The sequence below is a fragment of the Coregonus lavaretus genome, assembly GCF_964263955.1.
Source record: "Coregonus lavaretus genome assembly, chromosome: 1".
NCBI classification, from domain to species: domain Eukaryota; kingdom Metazoa; phylum Chordata; class Actinopteri; order Salmoniformes; family Salmonidae; genus Coregonus; species Coregonus lavaretus.
Window position 1 is genome coordinate 55,197,060 of NC_139988.1, and position 21,654 is coordinate 55,218,713.

The following is a 21,654-nucleotide window of genomic DNA, read 5'->3' on the forward strand; positions in this document are numbered from 1 at the left end:
ATGTGGGAACTCATTCAAGACTGTTGGAAAAGCATTACAGGTGAAGTTGGTTGAGAGAATGCCAAGAGTGTGCAAAGCTGTCATCAAGGCAAGGGGTGGCTATTTGAAGAATCTCAAATACAAAATAAATTTTGATTTGTTTAACACTTTTTTGGTTACTACATGATTCCATGTGTGTTATTTAATAGTTTTGATGTCTTCACTATTATTCTACAATGTAAAAATAGTAAAAAATAAAGAAAAACCCTTGAATGAGTATGCTGAGCACTTGTTGGCCGCTTTTCCTTCACTCTGCTGTCCGACTCATCCCAAACCATCTCAATAAAAAAAAGAATATATAGCATACAAGGACTTTTACTATGACTTCGACCGTGCATGGCCGGACAAACATTTCAGAGCAGTTGGATTAAGTAATAGCAAAATGTTTTTTAACAAAAGAGAAGAGAATCATATCAAAAGTAATGTGAGCATTGTGAAAGTCAATTACTTTATATGAACTTGTATTGCAATGTGAAACATGTAGTTGTAGATGAAACACTGATTAAGTTTGGTGAAAAAGTGACTGTATGATTTTGTGTGTCGTACTTAGTCAATATAAAATGTGCTTAGAGTTTTGAAACAACTGCCTTTTTGATGATCTGTTTTGAGTTTTGTACTAAGAGTCATGAAAATGTACCACATACTTGTGAAAGTTGCACCAAAGCAACAAAAATAAATACTGTAATGGGAGTAAAGCTTCCTTAAGTGTGAGACAGATTTATTGGTTCTTGCTAAATGAAACACCTCCTTTCTTGCCGATAGGCTTGGAAACATCTGTCTACCAAGGTGTGTGAGGTCCTAGAGGAGCTGCGAGCCGTGCAGGTAAGGCATGTTTGTGTGTGTGTGTGTGTGTGTGTGTGTGCCCTCTGCTGTACCAGAGACACATGTGGGGCTTCAGGCAAATAAGCCGAAAGAAAAACACATTCAAGCAGCACATCTGTTTGTGAAATTCTGTGACACATTCACAGCTGGCCAGCATTATATGCTTTTTTCATCGTGCTACCAGACATCACACCATATTCTAATTTGAGAACGGTCTGGAGGCTATATAGAACCAAACTTGATGCGAGACATTCTCAAATAACACACTTTGCAAAGATTAGGAAAAGTATTTTGCCAAACTTAATTTCTTGTTTTTTCATGAAAACTTCAAGATGTTATAAATCAAGGGAAGAGTAAGACATCAGTTTGTGAATGCTCTTTCTCTTCTCTCTCTCTCTCTCTCCCTCCTTCTCTTTCTCTCCCTCTTTTTGTATCCCTCTCTCTTCCCTCCCCCTCTCCCTCCCTCTTTGTCAGGTCTTTCTGAAGAGTGATAACCTGTGTCTGATGGGAGGAGAGCATGTGAGGAGGAGACCCACCCTCCCTGCTGCCCACATCCTGGCCATGCACATCCAGCAGCTGGAGATCGGAGCCTTCACTCTGACCAGCGGCGCCTACAAGTGGCCAAAACTTAGGTGAATGAGCGTAATGCAACATCTCAGGGCCAGTTTCCTCTAAACAGATTAGGTCTAGTCCTGGACTAAAAATGATTTTCTAAGGAGAAGCTGAATGGAGAATTGTAAGTGGTTTAAGTCCAGGACTACGCTGTTTCGGAGTCCGCGGTAACCAGCACATAAAGTCCTGGGTCTGTATTCAAAAACCGTCTCATAGTAGGAGTGGTAATCTAGGATAGATTTAGCCTTTTAGATCATAATGAATAATAATAATAATAAATGTGACTTACACTATATATACAAATGTATGTGGACACCCCTTCAAATTAGTGGATTCGGCTATTTCAGCCACACCCGTTGCTGACAGGTGTATACAATCGAGCACACAGCCATGCAATCTCCATAGAAAAACATTGGCAGTAGAATGGCCTTACTGAAGAGCTCAGTGACTTTCAACGTGGCACTGTCATAGGATGCCAACTTTCCAACAAGTCAGTCAGTTCGTCAAATTTCTACCCTGCTAGAGCTGCCCCGGTCAACTGTAAGTGCTGTTATTGTGTAGTGGAAACGTCTAGGAGCAACAACAGCTCAGCCACGAAGTGGTAGGCCAGACAAGCTCACAGAACGGGACCGGCGAGTGATGAAGCGTGTAGCGCTTAAAAATCGTCTGTCCTCGGTTGCAAAGCTCACTACCGAGTTCCAATCTGCCTCTGGAAGCAACGTCGGCACAAGAACTGTTCGTCGGGAGCTTCATGAAATGGGTTTCCATGGCCGAGCAGCCGCACACAAGCCTAAGATCACCATGCGCAATGCCAAGCGTCGGCTGGAGTGGTGTAAAGCTCTCCGCCATTGGACTCTGGAGCAGTGGAAACACGTTCTCTGGAGTGATGAATCACGCTTCACCATCTGGCAGTCCGACGGACGAATCTGGGTTTGGTGGATGCCAGGAGAACACTACCTGACCAAATGCATAGTGCCAACTGTAAAGTTTGGTGGAGGAGGAATAATGGTCTGGGGCTGTTTTTCATGGTTCGGGCTAGGCCCCTTAGTTCCAGTGAAGGGAAATCTTAACGCTACAGCATACAGTGACATTCTAGACGATTCTGTGCTTCCAACTTTGTGGCAACAGTTTGGGGAAGGCCCTTTCCTGTTTCAGCATGACAATGCCCCTGTGCACAAAGCGAGGTCCATACAGAAATTGTTTGTCGAGATCGGTGTGGAAGAACTTGACTGGCCTGCACAGAGCCCTGACCTCAACCCCATCGAACGCCTTTAGGATGAATTGGAACGCCGACTGCGAGTCTTACCTAATCGCCCAATCAGTGCCTGACCTCACTAATGCTCTTGTGGCTGAATGGAAGCAAGTCCCTGCAGCAATGTTCCAACATCTAGTGGAAAGCCTTCCCAGAAGAGTGGAGGGTGTTATAGCAGCAAAGGGGGGACCAACTCCATATTTATGCCCATGATTTTGGAATGAGATGTTGAACGAGCAGTTGTCCATATACTTTTGGTCATGTACTGTATACATAGCTTTTCAAGGAACCAAAGTCGCTTATATGGACAGAGAGAACTTGATCCTAGATCAGCACTCCTACTCTGAGATGCGTTGTGAATACAGGCCCAGGACTAGGCTTAATCTGGGTCTGGAAAATCTTATGGCCTACACTAGGCCTATACACTCATCCAGCTACTGGCCTATAGCATTCATTTGCACTTATCTGCAATTGAGATTAATGAATCTACTCTGGTCGCCTTTGCACTGACATGGATATCAACCTGACACTCATTGTTTAACGGTGTAAACTTGATATTAACTTTCTCCTTTGATGTAATGAAGTGGGCCAAGTTGCCACCAAACTAGTATCCCTGTGTCCTTCTACCCACTCGTATATGGCGGCCAGATGCTGGGTTCAAAGAAAGTTGTGGCGGACGGTAATGACACAGCTGCTCATCCATGGCAGTCTTTTAGGATTTGGGTTCCTCTACTAAACCTAGCACACAGCCAGATGGTGTATCGCGATGCTGTGTGATTTTGGGAGATGTGGCACGCCAGGTGCTCCGAGATGCATCGATGTTGACAGAAGCTGGGGTCATAAAGGGTCACGGTGAGAGGCAGCGTCACAGCTGGTTATGTTAGACCATAGGTTCCCCCACTATTCTAGAAATCAGGTCACTTACTGTACTGTATATGATGCAAGTGTTCAGTAACATGGTGCCAAATTATGAGTATGTTCCTGCCGCAGATTAACAATAACAAACTCCTATTTCTCTTTTTCACCCTCTGTCTAGTCCTCCATCTCCATGGTGGCCCCAACTTCAATCTCTGCCTTTGTCCTAATTTCATGTACTTTCTTGTCTCCCCCCTTTACCTATCTGCTTCTTTCCCCCTCTCTTTCTATCTTTATCTCTCTCCTTCCTCACTGTCCAGGACCATAGCGAAGGTGGTGAGTCAGGTGCATGCGTTCCAGGAGACAGTGTACTCCTTCACTCCTGACCTGGAGCTGCAGGCCTATCTAAGACTACGCATCGCCCACCTCAGCGGCTGTGACATCCCCCTGCTGGCTGCAGACAACGAGGCCAACTTCCACCACACCCCCACTGACCGACACACCCGCAGGATCCAGGACACACTGAAGAGGGTGAAGGCCACCTTCCAATGACCTACAGCCTTGCCTGATCTAGGATCAGTTTTGCCTTTTAGATCATAATTCATATGATTATATGGACAGAGGGGACCTGGTCCTAGATCAGTACTCCTAATGCTTTATGAATTCAGGCCCTGGTCGGACAACTACTCAAAAGACCCCAAACCCCTCACTGAGTTACTTTGGTAGCAGAGACTGGGTGGGTGTCTCTATTTATTGGTAATAACTTTGAAGAAGACATTATGAGGACAGTCTTTATTTGAACTCAATGACGGAGCCACATGAAGGCATCCAAGGTTCAGCGGACTTCACTCTGATTGTATACAGTGAGAAGTCGAGCTCAATCCCCCACATTGCACACCATAGCCTGACAATCCATTGCACACCTCCAACTCCTTGATTATCTCCAAAGTAGAGTACAAAGTAATCTGAAACATATCATTGTTTCTTTTGATGTTAGAATGAGTAGAAAACAGTATTCGACTTTTTAAAATCCTTCTGGTGGAGGCATATGGATCACATTTCTCTCTCGTGTACACCATTTTGATTGCTAGTCTTTAAGACAACATAATGATGATAATGTTTCATAATGAGATGACATGTCTTTAATTGTGTTGTCATGTATTATAGCTCAATTCGATTTTAAAAGTGAGATATTTTGATACAATCACAGATAGATAATGACAATTTTCAACTCTCCGGCGCACCATCTAAATGGTTGCACCCCTTTTGTAGTCCCGGGGATACATTTCCAAATATATACAGTACCAGTCAAATGTTTGGACACACCTACTCATTCCAGGGTGTTTCTTTATTTTTACTATTTTCTACATTGAGAATAATAGTGAAGACATCAAAACTATGAAATAACACATAGAATCATGTAGTAACCAAAAAAGTGTTAAACAAATTCTTCAAAGTAGCCACCCTTTGACTTGATGATAGCTTTGCACACTCTTGGCATTCTCTCAACCAGCTTCAGGTGTGCCTTGTTAAAAGTTAATTTGTGGAATTTCTTTCCTTCTTAATGCGATTGAGCCAATCAGTTGTGTTGTGAAGGTAGGGGTGGTATACAGAAGATAGCCCTATTATGGCAAGAACAGCTAAAATATGCAAAAATAAATGACAGTCCATCATTACTTTAAGACATGAAGGTCAGTCAATACGGAACATTTCAAAAACGTTATATTTTTCTTCAAGTGCAGTCACAAAAACCATCAAGCGCTATGATGAAACTGGCTTCCATGAGGACCACCACAGGAAAGGAAGACCCAGAGTTACTTCTGCTGCAGAGGATAAGTTCATTGGAGTTACCAGCCTCAGATTGCAGCCCAAATAAATGCTTCACGGAGTTCAAGTAACAGACACATCTCAACATCAACTGTTCAGAGGAGACTGCGTGAATCAGGCCTTCATGGTCGAATTATTGCAAAGAAACCACTACTAAAGGACACCAATAAGAAGAAGAGACTTGCTTTGGCCAAGAAATACGAGCAATGGACATTAGACCAGTGGAAATCTGTCCTTTCATCTGATGAGTCCAAATTTAAGATTTTTGGTTCCAACTGCCGTGTCTTTGTGAGACGCAGAGTAAGTGAATGGATGATGTGTGGTTCCTACCGTGAAGCATAACCTAACCTAAGTGTGCCTTGAAATCTAAATAAATCACAGACAGTGTCACCAGCAAAGCACCCCCACACCATCACACCTCCTCCTCCATACTTCACGGTGGGAACCACACATGCGGAGATCATCCGTTCACCTACTCTGCGTCTCACAAAGACACGGTAGTTGGAACCTAAAATCTCACATTTGGACTCATCAGACGAAAGGACAAATTTCCACCGGCCTAATGTCCATTGCTCGTGTTTCTTGGCCCAAACAAGTCTCTTCTTCTTATTGGTGTCCTTTAGTAGTGGTTTCTTTGCAGCAATTTGACCATTAAGGCCTGATTCATGCAGTCTCCTCTGAACAGTTGATGTTGAGATGTGTCTGTTACTTGAACTCTGTGAAGCATTTACTTGGGCTGCAATCTGAGGTGCAGTTAACTCTAATGAACTTATCCTCTGCAGCAGAGGTAACTCTGGGTCTTCCTTTCCTGTGGCGGTCCTCATGAGAGCCAGTTTCATCATAGCGCTTGATAGTTTTTGCGACTGCACTTGAAGAACGTTTAAAAGTTCTTTAAATGTTCTGTATTGACTGACCTTCATATCTTAAAGTAATGATGGACTGTCGTTTCGCTTTGCTTATTTGAGCTGTTCTTGCCATAATATGGACTTGGTCTTTTACCAAATAGGGCTATCTTCTGTATACCCCCCTACCTTGTCACAACACAACTGATTGACTCAAATGCATAAAGAAGGAAAGAAATTCCACAAATTAACTTTTAACAAGGCACACCTGTTAATTTAAAGGCATTCCAGGTGACTAACTCATGAAGCTGGTTGAGAGAATGCCAAGAGTGTGCAAAGCTGTCATCAAGTCAAAGGGTGGCTAATTTGAAGAATCTCAAATATAAAATATATTTTCATTTGTTTATCACTGTTTTGGTTACTACATGATTCCATATGTGTTATTTCATAGTCTTGATGTCTTCACTATTATTCTACAATGGAGAAAATAGCAAAAATTAAGAAAAACCCTTGAATGAGTAGGTGTGTCCAAACTTTTGACTGGTAGTGTATATATATATATATATATATATATATATATATACACACACACACAGTGGGGAAAAAAAGTATTTAGTCAGCCACCAATTGTGCAAGTTCTCCCACTTAAAAAGATGAGAGAGGCCTGTAATTTTCATTATAGGTACACGTCAACTATGACAGACAAATTGAGAAAAAAATTCCAGAAAATCACATTGTAGGATTTTTTATGAATTTATTTGCAAATTATGGTGGAAAATAAGTATTTGGTCACCTACAAACAAGCAAGATTTCTGGCTCTCACAGACCTGTAACTTCTTCTTTAAGAGGCTCCTCTGTCCTCCACTCGTTACCTGTATTAATGGCACCTGTTTGAACTTGTTATCAGTATAAAAGACACCTGTCCACAACCTCAAACAGTCACACTCCAAACTCCACTATGGCCAAGACCAAAGAGCTGTCAAAGGACACCAGAAACAAAATTGTAGACCTGCACCAGGCTGGGAAGACTGAATCTGCAATAGGTAAGCAGCTTGGTTTGAAGAAATCAACTGTGGGAGCAATTATTAGGAAATGGAAGACATACAAGACCACTGATAATCTCCCTCGATCTGGGGCTCCACGCAAGATCTCACCCCGTGGGATCAAAATGATCACAAGAACGGTGAGCAAAACTCCCAGAACCACACGGGGGGACCTAGTGAATGACCTGCAGAGAGCTGGGACCAAAGTAACAAAGCCTACCATCAGTAACACGCTACGCCGCCAGGGACTCAAATCCTGCAGTGCCAGACGTGTCCCCCTGCTTAAGCCAGTACATGTCCAGGCCCGTCTGAAGTTTGCTAGAGTGCATTTGGATGATCCAGAAGAGGATTGGGAGAATGTCATCTGGTCAGATGAAACCAAAATATAACTTTTTGGTAAAAACTCAACTCGTCGTGTTTGGAGGACAAAGAATGCTGAGTTGCATCCAAAGAACACCATACCTACTGTGAAGCATGGGGGTGGAAACATCATGCTTTGGGGCTGTTTTTCTGCAAAGGGACCAGGACGACTGATCCGTGTAAAGGAAAGAATGAATGGGGCCATGTATCGTGAGATTTTGAGTGAAAACCTCCTTCCATCAGCAAGGGCATTGAAGATGAAACGTGGCTGGGTCTTTCAGCATGACAATGATCCCAAACACACCGCCCGGGCAACGAAGGAGTGGCTTCGTAAGAAGCATTTCAAGGTCCTGGAGTGGCCTAGCCAGTCTCCAGATCTCAACCCCATAGAAAATCTTTGGAGGGAGTTGAAAGTCTGTGTTGCCCAGCGACAGCCCCAAAGCATCATATATATACACACACACAGTGGGGAGAACAAGTATTTGATACACTGCCGATTTTGCAGGTTTTCCTACTTACAAAGCATGTAGAGGTCTGTAATTTTTATCATAGGTACACTTCAACTGTGAGAGACGGAATCTAAAACAAAAATCCAGAAAATCACATTGTATGATTTTTAAGTAATTCATTTGCATTTTATTGCATGACATAAGTATTTGATCACCTACCAACCAGTAAGAATTCCGGCTCTCACAGACCTGTTACTTTTTCTTGAAGAAGCCCTCCTGTTCTCCACTCATTACCTGTATTAACTGCACCTGTTTGAACTCGTTACCTGTATAAAAGACACCTGTCCACATACTCAATCAAACAGACTCCAACCTCTCCACAATGGCCAAGACCAGAGAGCTGTGTAAGGACATCAGGGATAAAATTGTAGACCTGCACAAGGCTGGGATGGGCTACAGGACAATAGGCAAGCAGCTTGGTGAGGAGGCAACAACTGTTGGCGCAATTATTAGAAAATGGAAGAAGTTCAAGATGACGGTCAATCACCCTTGGTCTGGGGCTCCATGCAAGATCTCACCTCGTGGGGCATCAATGATCATGAGGAAGGTGAGGGATCAGCCCAGAACTACACGGCAGGACCTGGTCAATGACCTGAAGAGAGCTGGGACCACAGTCTCAAAGAAAACCATTAGTAACACACTACGCCGTCATGGATTAAAATCCTGCAGCGCACGCAAGGTCCCCCTGCTCAAGCCAGTGCATGTCCAGGCCCGTCTGAAGTTTGCCAATTACCATCTGGATGATCCAGAGGAGGAATGGGAGAAGGTCATGTGGTCTGATGAGACAAAAATAGAGCTTTTTGGTCTAAACTTCACTCGCCGTGTTTGGAGGAAGAAGAAGGATGAGTACAACCCCAAGAACACCATCCCAACCGTGAAGCATGGAGGTGGAAACATCATTCTTTGGGGATGCTTTTCTGCAAAGGGGACAGGATGACTGCACCGTATTGAGGGGAGGATGGATGGGGCCATGTATCGCGAGACCTTGGCCAACAACCTCCTTCTCTCAGTAAGAGCATTGAAGATGGGTCGTGGCTGGGTCTTCCAGCATGACAACGACCCGAAACACACAGCCAGGGCAACTAAGGAGTGGCTCCGTAAGAAGCATCTCAAAGTCCTGGAGTGGCTTAGACAGTCTCCAGACCTGAACCCAATAGAAAATCTTTGGAGGGAGCTGAATGTCCGTATTGCCCAGCGACAGCCCCGAAACCTGAAGGATCTGGAGAAGGTCTGTATGGAGGAGTGGGCATGGTGATATTAGGCTTGTGTGCGGCTGCTTGGCCATGGAAACCCATTTCATGAAGCTCCCAATGAACAGTTCTTGTGCTGACGTTGCTTCCAGAGGCAGTTTGGAACACGGGAGTGAGTGTTGCAACCAAGAACAGACGATTCTTACGCGCTACGCGCTTCAGCACTCTGCATTTCCAACGGTGCCCAGTGTTTAATTTGTAAATCGGGAGGTGCCGGAACAATCAGTCAGCACGAGATGGGGGTGACCTGTGGAGTTCTGAGGAACTGGAATGCATGAAAAAAAAAATATCCTTTATAATAAAGAATTGCATTCATATCATTGCATTTGCATAGTGGCATAGAGCAGTAGAGTAGAGGCACTTACAGAAGTTGCACACATGGGGTACATTTTCAGTAGCATAATGTCCGGGAAAATGTTGGCCTTTTATAAACTCATTTCATGCAATTCTACATCATTTTACATGACTGGAGACTTTGGCAGAATTTTTGTTAATACCACGCAAATGATCAAAATGGCAGGCTACTTTGACACTGACAAACTGAGAATCAGACATCAATAAAAACAACCTTGTCTTCAATCCATCAATAGCCTAGGCCTAGGTGTGTAGAGAGACATATTGGAAGCTACAATATGAGGAGGAAATTTGTCCTAAAAATGCTTCCCAGTTTCACTGACACACCCAATGATGCGCATCTCACTCACTGTTGATGGCGGATGCACTCGTGCCAAAAGCATATCTCTCTCTCTCTTTTGTAAAACAATATTTGGAAGTTGATCAAATATTTTGGTGGCCTACAGCATAGAGTCTAACTAAATGATTAAGTGCAATGCTTGAGAGATGAGAGTTCAGGCTCATGTCTATCGGAGCAGAGAGGGAGAGAGATCATAGAAAGTGAATCTAGTTATGTGAGAGATACTGGCACGCTTCTCATACAGCTACCATCACGCGTCGGCCATACGTTGGTCTCAAACATATACTATGCCCACATACTCTAGTATAGCTCGGGGGCTTACAAGTCTGAATTTCTTATAGCCTAATTTTCAAGACATCAATGTACAGAAACATTTTTAGGCGTCACTGCAGAACACCCGCCATATGCATATGCACACATACTCAGCTGTGGGGCTTACAAGACTCGAATTTCATATACTTTTCAAGACATCAATGTAGCAGTAGAACAAGCATATCACAATCATTTGATTTGATATCAGAATATACAGTGAGGGATAAAAGTATTTGATCCCCTGCTGATTTTGTACGTTTGCCCACTGACAAAGAAATGATCAGTCTATAATTTTAATGGTAGGTTTATTTGGACAGTGAGAGACAGAATAACAACAACAAAATCCAGAAAAACGCATGTCAACAATATTATAAATTGATTTGCATTTTAATGAGGGAAATAAGTATTTGACCCCCTCTCAATCAGAAAGATTTTTGGCTCCCAGGTGTCTTTTATACAGGTAAAATTTTTACATTTTAGTCAATTAGCAGACGCTCTTATCCAGAGCGACATACAGGAGCAATTAGGGTTAAGTGCCTTGCTCAAAGGCACATCGACAGATTTTTCACCTAGTCGGCTCAGGGATTAGAACCAGCGACCTTTCGGTTACTGGCACAACGCTCTTAGCCACTAAGCTACCTGCCGCCCCACTCTTAAAGGGAGTGCTCCTAATCTCAGCTTGTTACCTGTATAAAAGACACCTGTCCACAGAAGCAATCAATCTATCAGATTCCAAACTCTCCACCATGGCCAAGACCAAAGAGCTCTCCAAGGATGTCAGGGACAAGATTGTAGACCTACACACGGCTGGAATGGGCTACAAGACCATCGCCAGGCAGCTTGGTGAGAAAGTGACAACAGTTGGTGCGATTATTCGCAAATGGAAGAAACACAAACGAACTGTCAATCTCCCTCGGCCTGGGGCTCCATGCAAGATCTCACCTCGTGGAGTTGCAATGATCATGAGAACGGTGAAGAATCAGCCCAGAACTACACCTTGCATCTTGTCAATGATCTCAAGGCAGCTGGGACCATAGTCACCAAGAAAACAATTGGTAACACACTACACCGTGAAGGACTGAAATCCTGCAGCGCCCGCAAGGTCCCCCTGCTCAAGAAAGCACATATACAGGCCCGTCTGAAGTTTGCCAATGAACATCTGAATGATTCAGAGGAGAACAGGGTGAAAGTGATGTGGTCAGATGAGACCAAAATTTAGCTCTTTGGCATCAACTCAACTCGTCGTGTTTGGAGGAGGAGGAATGCTGCCTATGACCACAAGAACACCATCCCCACCGTCATACATGGAGGTGGGAACATTATGCTTTGGGGGTGTTTTTCTGCTAAGGGGACAGGACAACTTCACCGCATCAAAGGGACGATGGACGGGGCCATGTACCGTCAGATCTTGGGTGAGAACCTCCTTCCCTCAGCCAGGGCATTAAAAATGGGTCGAGGATTGGTATTCAAGGAATGACAATGACCCAAAACACACGGCCAAGGCAACAAAGGAGTGGCTCAAGAAGAAGCACATTAAGGTCCTGGAGTGGCCTAGCCAGTCTCCAGACCATAATCCCATAGAAAATCTGTGGAGAGAGCTGAAGGTTCGAGTTGCCAAACGTCAGCCTCGAAACCTTAATGACTTGGAGAAGATCTGCAAAGAGGAGTGGAACAAAATCCCTCCTGAGATGTGTGCAAACCTGGTGGCCAACTACAAGAAACGTCTGACCTCTGTGATTGCCAACAAGGGTTTTGCCACCAAGTACCAAGTCATGTTTTGCAGAGGGGTCAAATACTTATTTCCCTCGTTAAAAAGCAAATCAATTTATAAAATTTCTGACATGCGTTTTTCTGGATTTTGTTGTTGTTATTCTGTCTCTCACTGTTCAAATAAACCTACCATTAAAATTATACACTGATCATGTCTTTGTCAGTGGGCAAACGTACAAAATCAGCAGGGGATCAAATACTTTTTTCCCTCACTGTACTTCAATTAAAATTAATCAATGTAGGCTACAGCAGAACACATATTATAATATATATAGGCCTCCTGCCTATGTGATAATATGAAGTGCATATTCAGATTAACTTCACAGTACAGAAAAAGTTTGTAAAGGAAAAATATGTTCCTACCTTAGTTTTCCAAAACCTCTCACAACACAGCCATTTCTTTGTGCATCATCTCCTCCCTATTTCTTGTTTTGCTCCTGGTGTCTGTGACACATCTTTAGCAATCCATGACCTCACATAGGGGACTGGGTTGAATTTGGTCAGGGGTGGGCCAACAAGGTTCAGAAAGAGTAGCCCTGATATGGTGGAGGTATGCAGAGAGGCGCGGGTTGAGATGCAAATCAGATTCATTTGAGAAAATCCCTGCTCGCATTCTGCACTGGAGATCCTTGTACTGCCTGTAGGCCCGTATGACCGTACGTGGACTGTCAATGCCAAACCGCTGGCAGAGAGATTCTATCTCTGTTTCTCCATACAGTGCTCCTCCGGACAGTATTGCGTGTAAAGCACCTTTAGCTCCTCTGTGAACTGGCTGTATCCTGTATTGTCCACCGCCCATCCTCCTTGAGAGAACATTCTAGCCTCCATGTTCTTCGCCAAGCTCTCGAAAAACTCCCTCTGATTAAGGACTCTGTAGCTGGGTCTTCCACCATTCAGTTTGATACCTTGAAAATAGTTCTCCTGAATCCCTCTCTGGCTGAGTTGTCGGCATGGCTGCTCTGCCATTGCACTGAACACCCTCACTTCCCTGGTGACTGCACTGTGTGCAGTAATAATTGTGCAGTCTCTCTTTTGGAGCTCGATATTCAATATTCAATCTCTCCCTATCCCAGTCTGCTGTCCCCACTTGCTTCAAGATGTCCACCATTGTTCCTGTACCCAAGAAAGTAAATGTAACTGAACTAAATGACTATCGCCCCGTAGCACTCACTTCTGTCATCATGAAGTGCTTTGAGAGGCTATTTAAGGATCATATCACCTCTACCTTACCTGACACCGTAGACCCACTTCAATTTGCTTACCGCCCCAATAGATCCACAGATGATGCAATCGCCATCGCACTGCACACTGCCCTATCCCATCTGGACAAGAGGAATACCTACGTCAGAAAGGTGTTCATTGACTATAGCTCAGCCTTCAACACCATAGTACCCTCCAAGCTCATCATTAAGCTCGGGCCCTGGGTCTGAACTCTGCCCTGTGCAACTGGGTCCTGGACTTCCTGACGGGCCGCCCCCAGAAGGTGAAGGTAGGAAACAACACCTCCACTTCGCTGATCCTCAACACAGGGGCCCAACAAGAGTGTGTGCTCAGCCCCCTCATGTACTCTCTGTTCACTCATGACTGCGTGGCCAAGAACCACTCCAACTCAATCATCAAGTTTGCAGACGACACAACAGTAGTAGGCCTGATTACCAACAATGACGAGACAGCCTACAGGGAGGAGGTGAGGGCCCTGGTGATTGGTGCCAGGAAAATAACCTCTCCCGCAACGTCAACAAAATAAAGGAGCTGAACGTGGACTTCAGGAAACAGAAGAGGGAGCACACCCCTATCCACATTAACAGGACCGCAGTGGAGAAGGTGGAAAGCTTCAAGATCCTCGGCATACACATCACTGACAATCTGAAATGGTCCACCCACACAGACAGTGAAGTGAAGAAGGCGCAACAGTGCCTCTTCAACCTCAGGAGGCTGAAGTAATTTGGCTTGGCCCCTAAGACCCTAAGAAACTTTTACAGATGCACAATTGAGAGCATTCTGTCGGGCTGTATCACCGCCTGGTACGGCAACTGCACCACCCGCAACCGCAGGGCTCTCCATAGGGTGGTGCTGTCTGCCCAACGCATCACCGGGGGCACGCTGCCTGCCCTCCAGGACACCTACAGCACCCGATGTCACAGGAAGGCCAAAAAGAACATCAAGGACATCAACCACCCGAGCAACAGCCTGTTCACCCCGCTATCATCCAGAAGGTGAGGTCAGTACAGGTGCATCAAAGCTGGGACCGAGAGACTGAAAAACTGCTTCTATCTCAAGGCCATCAGACTGTTAAATAGCCATCACTAGCCGGCTACCACCTGGTTACTCCACCCTGCACCTTAGAGGCTGCTGCCCTAAATACACAGAATCACTGGCCACTTTAAAATGGAACAGTAGTCACTCTAATAATGTTGAATTACTGCTTTACTCATCTCATATGTATATACTGTGTTCTATTCTACTGTATTTTAGTAAATGCCACTCCGACATTGCTCGTCCTAATATTTATATATATACAGTGAGGGAAAAAAGTATTTGATCCCCTGCTGATTTTGTACGTTTGCCCACTGACAAAGACATGATCCGTCTATAATTTTAATGGTAGGTTTATTTGAATAGTGAGAGACAGAATAACAACCAAAAAATACAGAAAAACGCATGTCAAAAATGTTATAAATTGATTTGCATTTTAATGAGGGAAATAAGTATTTGACCCCTCTGCAAAACATGACTTAGTACTTGGTGGCAAAACCCTTGTTGGCAATCACAGAGGTCAGACGTTTCTTGTAGTTGGCCACCAGGTTTGCACACATCTCAGGATGGATTTTGTCCCACTCCTCTTTGCAGATCTTCTCCAAGTCATTAAGGTTTCGAGCCTGACGTTTGGCAACTCGAACCTTCAGCTCCCTCCACAGATTTTCTATGGGATTAAGGTCTGGAGACTGGCTAGGCCACTCCAGGACCTTAATGTGCTTCTACTTGAGCCACTTTTTTGTTGCCTTGGCCGTGTGTTTTGGGTCATTGTCATGCTGGAATACTTATCCACGATCCATTTTCAATGCCCTGGCTGAGGGAAGGAGGTTCTCACCCAAGATTTGACGGTACATGGCGCCGTCCATCGTCCCTTTGATGCGGTGAAGTTGCCCTGTCCCCTTAGCAGAAAAACACCCCCAAAGCATAATCTTTCCACCTCCATGTTTGACGGTGGGGATGGTGTTCTTGTGGTCATAGGCAGCATTCCTCCTCCTCCAAACACGGCGAGTTGAGTTGATGCTAAAGAGCTCCATTTTGGTCTCATCTGACCACAACACCCAGTTCTCCTCTGAATCATTCAGATGTTCATTGGCAAACTTCAGACGGGCATGTATATGTGCTTTCTTGAGCAGGGGGACTTTGCGGGCACTGCAGGATTTCAGTCCTTCACGGCGTAGTGTGTTACCAATTGTTTTCTTGGTGACTATGGTCCCAGCTGCCTTGAGATCATTGACAAGATCCTGTAGTTCTGGGCTGATTCCTCACCGTTCTCATGATCATTGCAACTCCACGAGGTGAGATCTTGCATGGAGCCCCAGGCCGAGGGAGATTTACAGTTATTTTGTGTTTCTTCCATTTGCGAATAATCGCACCAACTGTTGTCACCTTCTCACCAAGCTGCTTGGCGATGGTCTTGTAGCCCATTCCAGCCTTGTGTAGGTCTACAATCTTGTCCCTGACATCCTTGGAGAGCTCTTTGGTCTTGGCCATGGTGGAGAGTTTGGAATCTGATTGATTGATTGCTTCTGTGGACAGGTGTCTTTTATACAGGTAACAAGCTGAGATTAGGAGCACTCCCTTTAAGAGTGTGCTCCTAATCTCAGCTCGTTACCTGTATAAAAGAGACCTGGGAGCCAGAAATCTTTCTGATTGAGAGGGGGTCAAATACTTATTTCCCTCATTAAAATGCAAATCAAATTATAACATTTTTGACATGCGTTTTTCTGGATTTTGTTGTTGTTATTCTATCTCTCACTGTTCAAATAAACCTACCATTAAAATTATAGACTGATCATGTCTTTGTCAGTGGACAAATGTACAAAATCAGCAGGGGATCAAATACTTTTTTCCCTCACTGTATATGTTATACATTCTTTTACTTTTAGATTTGTGTATTGTTGTGAATTGTTAGATACTACTGCACTGTTGGAGCTAGGAACAAAAGCATTTCGCTACACCCGCAATAACATCTGCTAAATATGTGTATGTGACCAATAACATTTTATTTTATTTGATATAGCTTGTCCATAAGTATTTAAAAATGATTGATAGCTGCCATCTATTTGACCACATCGCCTACTGCGAGCTAAAGCCTGCAATTACCACATCGACTACTGCATTTCGCTACACCCGCAATGATATCTGCTAAACACGTGTATGTGACAAATAAAATGTGATTTGTGTGCCGAGCAGTGCCAAACAGTTATATTAGGGAAGAGGGCCTGGAGCCTTGTTGCTACTCCGCTCTTGCTTCCCAGCATGACAGACGCACCATCACACGTAATTCCAATGAGGGTTTTGGAGAGAATTTTACACACTCGAATCCAGATAACAGATTACGGACAATTCCCCCATCAGATAAATCCTCCAGTTCCACAAGATCAATAAAAATGTTTGCCTGTACATCCATATCTGCCAGCTGAAGTCTGATGTGTACAATCAAGGCAGTCTTTTTATTCAAACTAGTAGCCTCATCAAGCATTTCCGTGCCCAAACTCCCTACCTTTTTGCATGTTGTACAGCCCAGCTTTGAATTTTGCTTGACAAACCAGGGGTTATAAGTTTGCTTGGTCTTGAACTGAGCCTCCGTCCAAATTGCACCGGCACCGGGCACTTCGTCGGTGGATGCACAGATTTTTTATTTGGCTTTCCCTCAGTTTCAAATTCAGTAGGGAGACGACTAGCCTAGGCTACGTGACGTGATTACGTAAGGACCTCTTCATTAGCTGACCACCACTACCAAGACCTGTTTCAAGATCAGTTAATTACCTCGCCGGCCAGCCTCATAACCTATATGTACAAATAAGAGAGCAGGTCTGAAATCAGTGTGGAAGGATTAGGATGATTGCACAGAAGGATCAACACGCATGATGGTTTTCTGGGAGGCGGGAGAAATAACCAGGAGGCAACTTCAAATCAAATCACATTTTATTTGTCACATGCGTGTGAATACAACAGGTGTAGACCTTACCGTGAAATGCTTACTTACAAGCCCTTAACCAATAATGCAGTTCAAGAAATATAATTAAGAAAATATTTACAAAATAAAAGAAAGTAAAAAATTAAATTAAAAGTTACACAATAAAATAACAATAACTTGATTCAACTCTGATCGCCTTTTTTATGTTTACAGTGCAAACAGTGAACAAATTGTATAAATAATGCCGCATGAGGTACCGGAGCCGGGCAAATAGGTGCCAGAACAAACAAAGTAAAATCTGAGAGGTGCCAGATCCTGTTACGTCAGGATCTGGCTCAAATTAAGCACTGACGTCGGTGTGAGACGCGGTGTGGGTGAATGGATGATCTCTGCATGTGTAGTTCCCACCATAAAGCATGGAGGAGGAGGTGTTATGGTGTGGGGGTGCTTTGCTGGTGACACAGTCTGTGATTTATTTAGAATTCAAGGCACACTTAACCAGCATGGCTACCACAGCATTCTGCAGCGATACGCCTGTGAAAAGGGTTCAACATGGAACCCAAAAGGGTTCTACCTGGAACCAAAATGGTGTTACCTGGAACTAAAAAGGGTTCTTCAAAGGGTTCTCCTATGGGGACAGCCGAATAACCATTTTAGGTTCTAGATAGCACCTTTTTTCTAAGAGTGTACAGCTATAGACATTGACTTGTGTTGCAGCATGATGTTACAAGTTTAGTCATGTTTAGGTTTCTGTTTTACTAGGTCTGTGGCAAAGCCTGTTATCTTGATTAGAAAGTGGTTTTAATTGGTCTGCTGTTTTCAGTGTGATCTTATTCGTTCTGGAATAGGCTCAACTTAAATGTCAAGTCATTGTAGGCCTATATGTGTCAACATATCATAACCTTAGAACTCTGATGCATAGGTGGACTCTCTCCATGTGTTGTTTCCGTATATTTTCAGCTGGGGTGGACAAATGTAACACATCTGGGCAAACACTGGTTGAATAAACGTTGTTTTCCTCGTTGATTTCACATTAGTTGACAACTCAACTAAATGTCAATCAAAACTAGTCGTTGAACTGATATCTGTGCCCAGTGAGATGAGCTCAGCTGGTTCTCACAGACTTGGTGGCTCTAGGCTTCAATAAGGACCCATTAGGACCTAATCATTGGGAATCGATCAGGCGTTAACGCACTTTTGCAAATGCAAATCTTGGAGAGGGCCGGGCCTATATATGGAGGGCCATATCACTATATGCTCTGACCCTCCTCGGATAGTTTGCTGAGCTCATGGAAGCAAACATGGTCAATAACTTCTCTGTAGACTGGTTGGCGAAGAGCCATCACGACACCAACCCGAAAGAAGGACCTGTGGACACTGGACATGTGCATACTATGCTAACCCACTTCAAACCCCATGTTCCTTGCATGGTCCAGCCTCGACCTCCAACCTCTTCTAACAAGGTCTACCTCCAGCCAAAGCCAAAGACCACAAGGTTTGAATTGACGAATTCCACTGAAAAACCAAAGAATCAGGAATCCAGGTTGAGCTCACCTCTGCATCCGACAAGCTGCTCTTCCCCAAGTCGTAAGCAACATTTAGGCTACTATATGTTAACATTTAATTTAATATTACATGTAAAAACTTGGTGTTACAACACATTTAAATCGTGTTTTTTTATTGAAGAGCATTTTATTAACTGATATTTTTTTACAGTTTCAGAAAACAGTGGGTACTCCTCGGCGTATGATAGTGAGGCTGCCTCCTCGCAATGTCCCTCGGTGGAAGAGGGGAGCGAGGGAGAGAGAGACGGAGCCCAACGACGTGTACGTACTAGGTTCACACCGTCGCAGATTGAAAAGTTGGAGAAGATATACAACAAGCACAAGTATCCAGATGCTGGAAATCGAGTCAAAACGGCACTGAAGTTGAACCTCTCTGAAACTCAGGTAAGACTAGAATACAAAAGCACATTATACATTGTGCTGTAGGCCTATTTAATTATACGAGTGTTGATTTGGTTCTAATGGTTTTTATGTTATGTGTTTCTTGTTTCAGGTGAGAACTTGGTTTCAGAATAGGAGGATGAAACAGAAACAGGAACTCCAAGACTTGCGCGCTGAGTACCTCGCTCCCGCCCAGTCTCCGATGACGTTCCAGCCCATGCGCCCATTTCAGTACCACGGCTTCGGTGGACAGCACCTACCTTACACCCCTGCCAACCACGCGATGTATCCGCCCATGGTGCAACAGATGGTTTCTTATCATCAGCACCCCCACCCAACGATGTCCAACGCATATTTTTACTATATTAATTACATATTAAGACTATACGCTACAGACTGAACTTTCGACTCAAACACTTACAAATCCAGCTTTTATCTTGGATGGGATTTTTGTAAATAATTTGTTTAAAGGTGTGCAGAGATTAAAGTCTATTTATCATTCAAGAATATCTTATATCACAACATTTATTTTTTATTTAGTTTTATTCGTATGTAATGTTACAACACTGCATAACAACTTCCAGCTGAACAATTAGCTTATGCACAACAATTTTGTGGTTTGACAGTATGTAAATCGGCAATCTTCTCTGTAAGGGCATGGGCATATTAGCGTAATTTAATTCTGATAAGTGTAAGATTAATCAAACCAAAATCAAAGTTTATTGTTCTCATACACAGATTTGCAGATGCTAACTCAGGTGCAGCTCCAACAGTGCAGTAATGTGCTACCTAGCAATTATAGGTATTTTTCCATTACATATATTATAAAAGCAGAATCATTATGGGTTTAAAAGAGGATTAGTGACTACACCTGTCTATGATGTATGAAACATATTTTGTAATCCAGATGCATGAATGGACAACCACATTGTGACTGCAGTAATTTACATTGACATTTTAGTCATTTAGCAGATGCTCTTATCCAAAGCGACTTTACAGTTAGTGAGTGCATACATTTATTTTTATTTTTATTTTTATCAATGTACTATATAATTATCATCAGGTGTGTATGTATATTATTTTTAAAGGAACTGTCTTTATCACGCCACCAATAGAGTCAGGCAAGAGGACGGGAAACCAAGCAGACATGGGCATAGACAGGAAAGAGGCTAGACAAGAAACGATAGTGGCTCAAGGTCAACACAAATAGCACTATAACAGTAATCCAAATGCTACACCGGATGAATTGACACAAAATATACTAAGAATGATATGTACACCAGTAGATATATGAAATCAAACCAAATCCAAATGTATTGGTCACATGCCGCCCAATACAACAGGTGTAGACTTTACCCTGTTGACTTTACCGTGAAATGATTCCTTATGAGCATATTCCCAACAATACAGAGTTAAAAAGTAAGAAAGAAAATTGCTCAATAAAAAAGGAAATGGTAACACAATAAAATAACAATAACGAGGCTATATACAGGAAGTACCAGTACTGAGTCAATGTGCAGGGGTAGGAGGTAGTTCTGGTAATTGAGGTTATACAGTACGTACATGTGTGTAGGGGTAAAAAACATTACTAGGCAATAAGGATATAATAATAAACAGAGTAGCAGCAGCGTATATGAAAAGCTTCCCAGGATGTAGAAAAAGGAGTCAATGCGAGCTTTGAACTCCCTGGCAGCAAAGATGTCAGAGAAATTAGCAATGTTACTCTTCCCCCTAAGGGCAGCAGCATGGTATGTGTCCACATAAAAAAAGTGTGTGTGTGTGTGTGGCGTCAATATGCATGTGTGAGTTTGTATTGTGTGCTTGGGCATTTGTAGTGTGTGTGTGTGTTGGAGTGCTAGTGTAGTATGTGTGAGTGTGTGGGTAGAGTCTAGTGAGTGTGCATAGAGCCAGTGCAAGAGGGATTAGAGTGTGCTATGTAAATACATATGCTGTGTGTACAAAACAGTGTAACTAAAATGCAATGTACAGTAGTAGAAATAAACGGAACAAATATATAAACGCACCATGTAAAGTGTTGGTCCCATGTTTCATGAGCTGAAATAAAATAATTTTGAGGGCCTACCTCTGACACCGCCTGGTATAGAGGTCCTGGATGGCAGGAAGCTTGGCCCAAGTGATGTACTGGGCCGTACGCACTACCCTCTGTAGTGCCTTGCGGTCGGAGGCCGAGCAGTTGCCATACCAGGCGGTGATGCAACCAGTCAGGATGCCCTCGATGGTGCAGCTGTATAACCTTTTGAGGATCTGAGGACCCATACCAAATCTTTTCAGTCTCCTGAGGGGGAACAGGCTTTGTCGTGCCCTCTTCACGACTGTCTTGGTGT

The 21,654-nt window shown here is 43.5% G+C and overlaps 2 protein-coding genes across 2 annotated transcripts in view; both read left to right on the top strand.

The window, feature by feature from the left end:
• The window catches only part of LOC311127379 (kinase non-catalytic C-lobe domain-containing protein 1-like), a gene marked incomplete at both ends in the record, with an annotated part of 64,309 nt that extends 60,177 nt beyond the window's left edge, over window positions 1–4,132 (top strand). The window contains 3 exons of the mRNA XM_084159224.1: window positions 802–861; window positions 1,336–1,493; window positions 3,901–4,132. Coding sequence (XP_084015350.1) covers window positions 802–861; window positions 1,336–1,493; window positions 3,901–4,132 — 450 coding nt within the window. The remainder of the gene's footprint in view (window positions 1–801; window positions 862–1,335; window positions 1,494–3,900) is intronic.
• Window positions 4,133–17,604: 13,472 nt separating this feature from the next.
• On the top strand, window positions 17,605–19,709 carry LOC311133496 (homeobox protein vent1-like; the record flags this gene model as incomplete). The annotated part of the gene is made up of 4 exons (XM_084166985.1): window positions 17,605–17,616; window positions 18,641–18,950; window positions 19,080–19,312; window positions 19,422–19,709. 4 exons carry the CDS (start codon window positions 17,605–17,607, stop codon window positions 19,707–19,709), a joined length of 843 nt encoding a protein of 280 aa, XP_084023111.1.
• Between the last annotated feature and the right edge of the window lie 1,945 nt (window positions 19,710–21,654).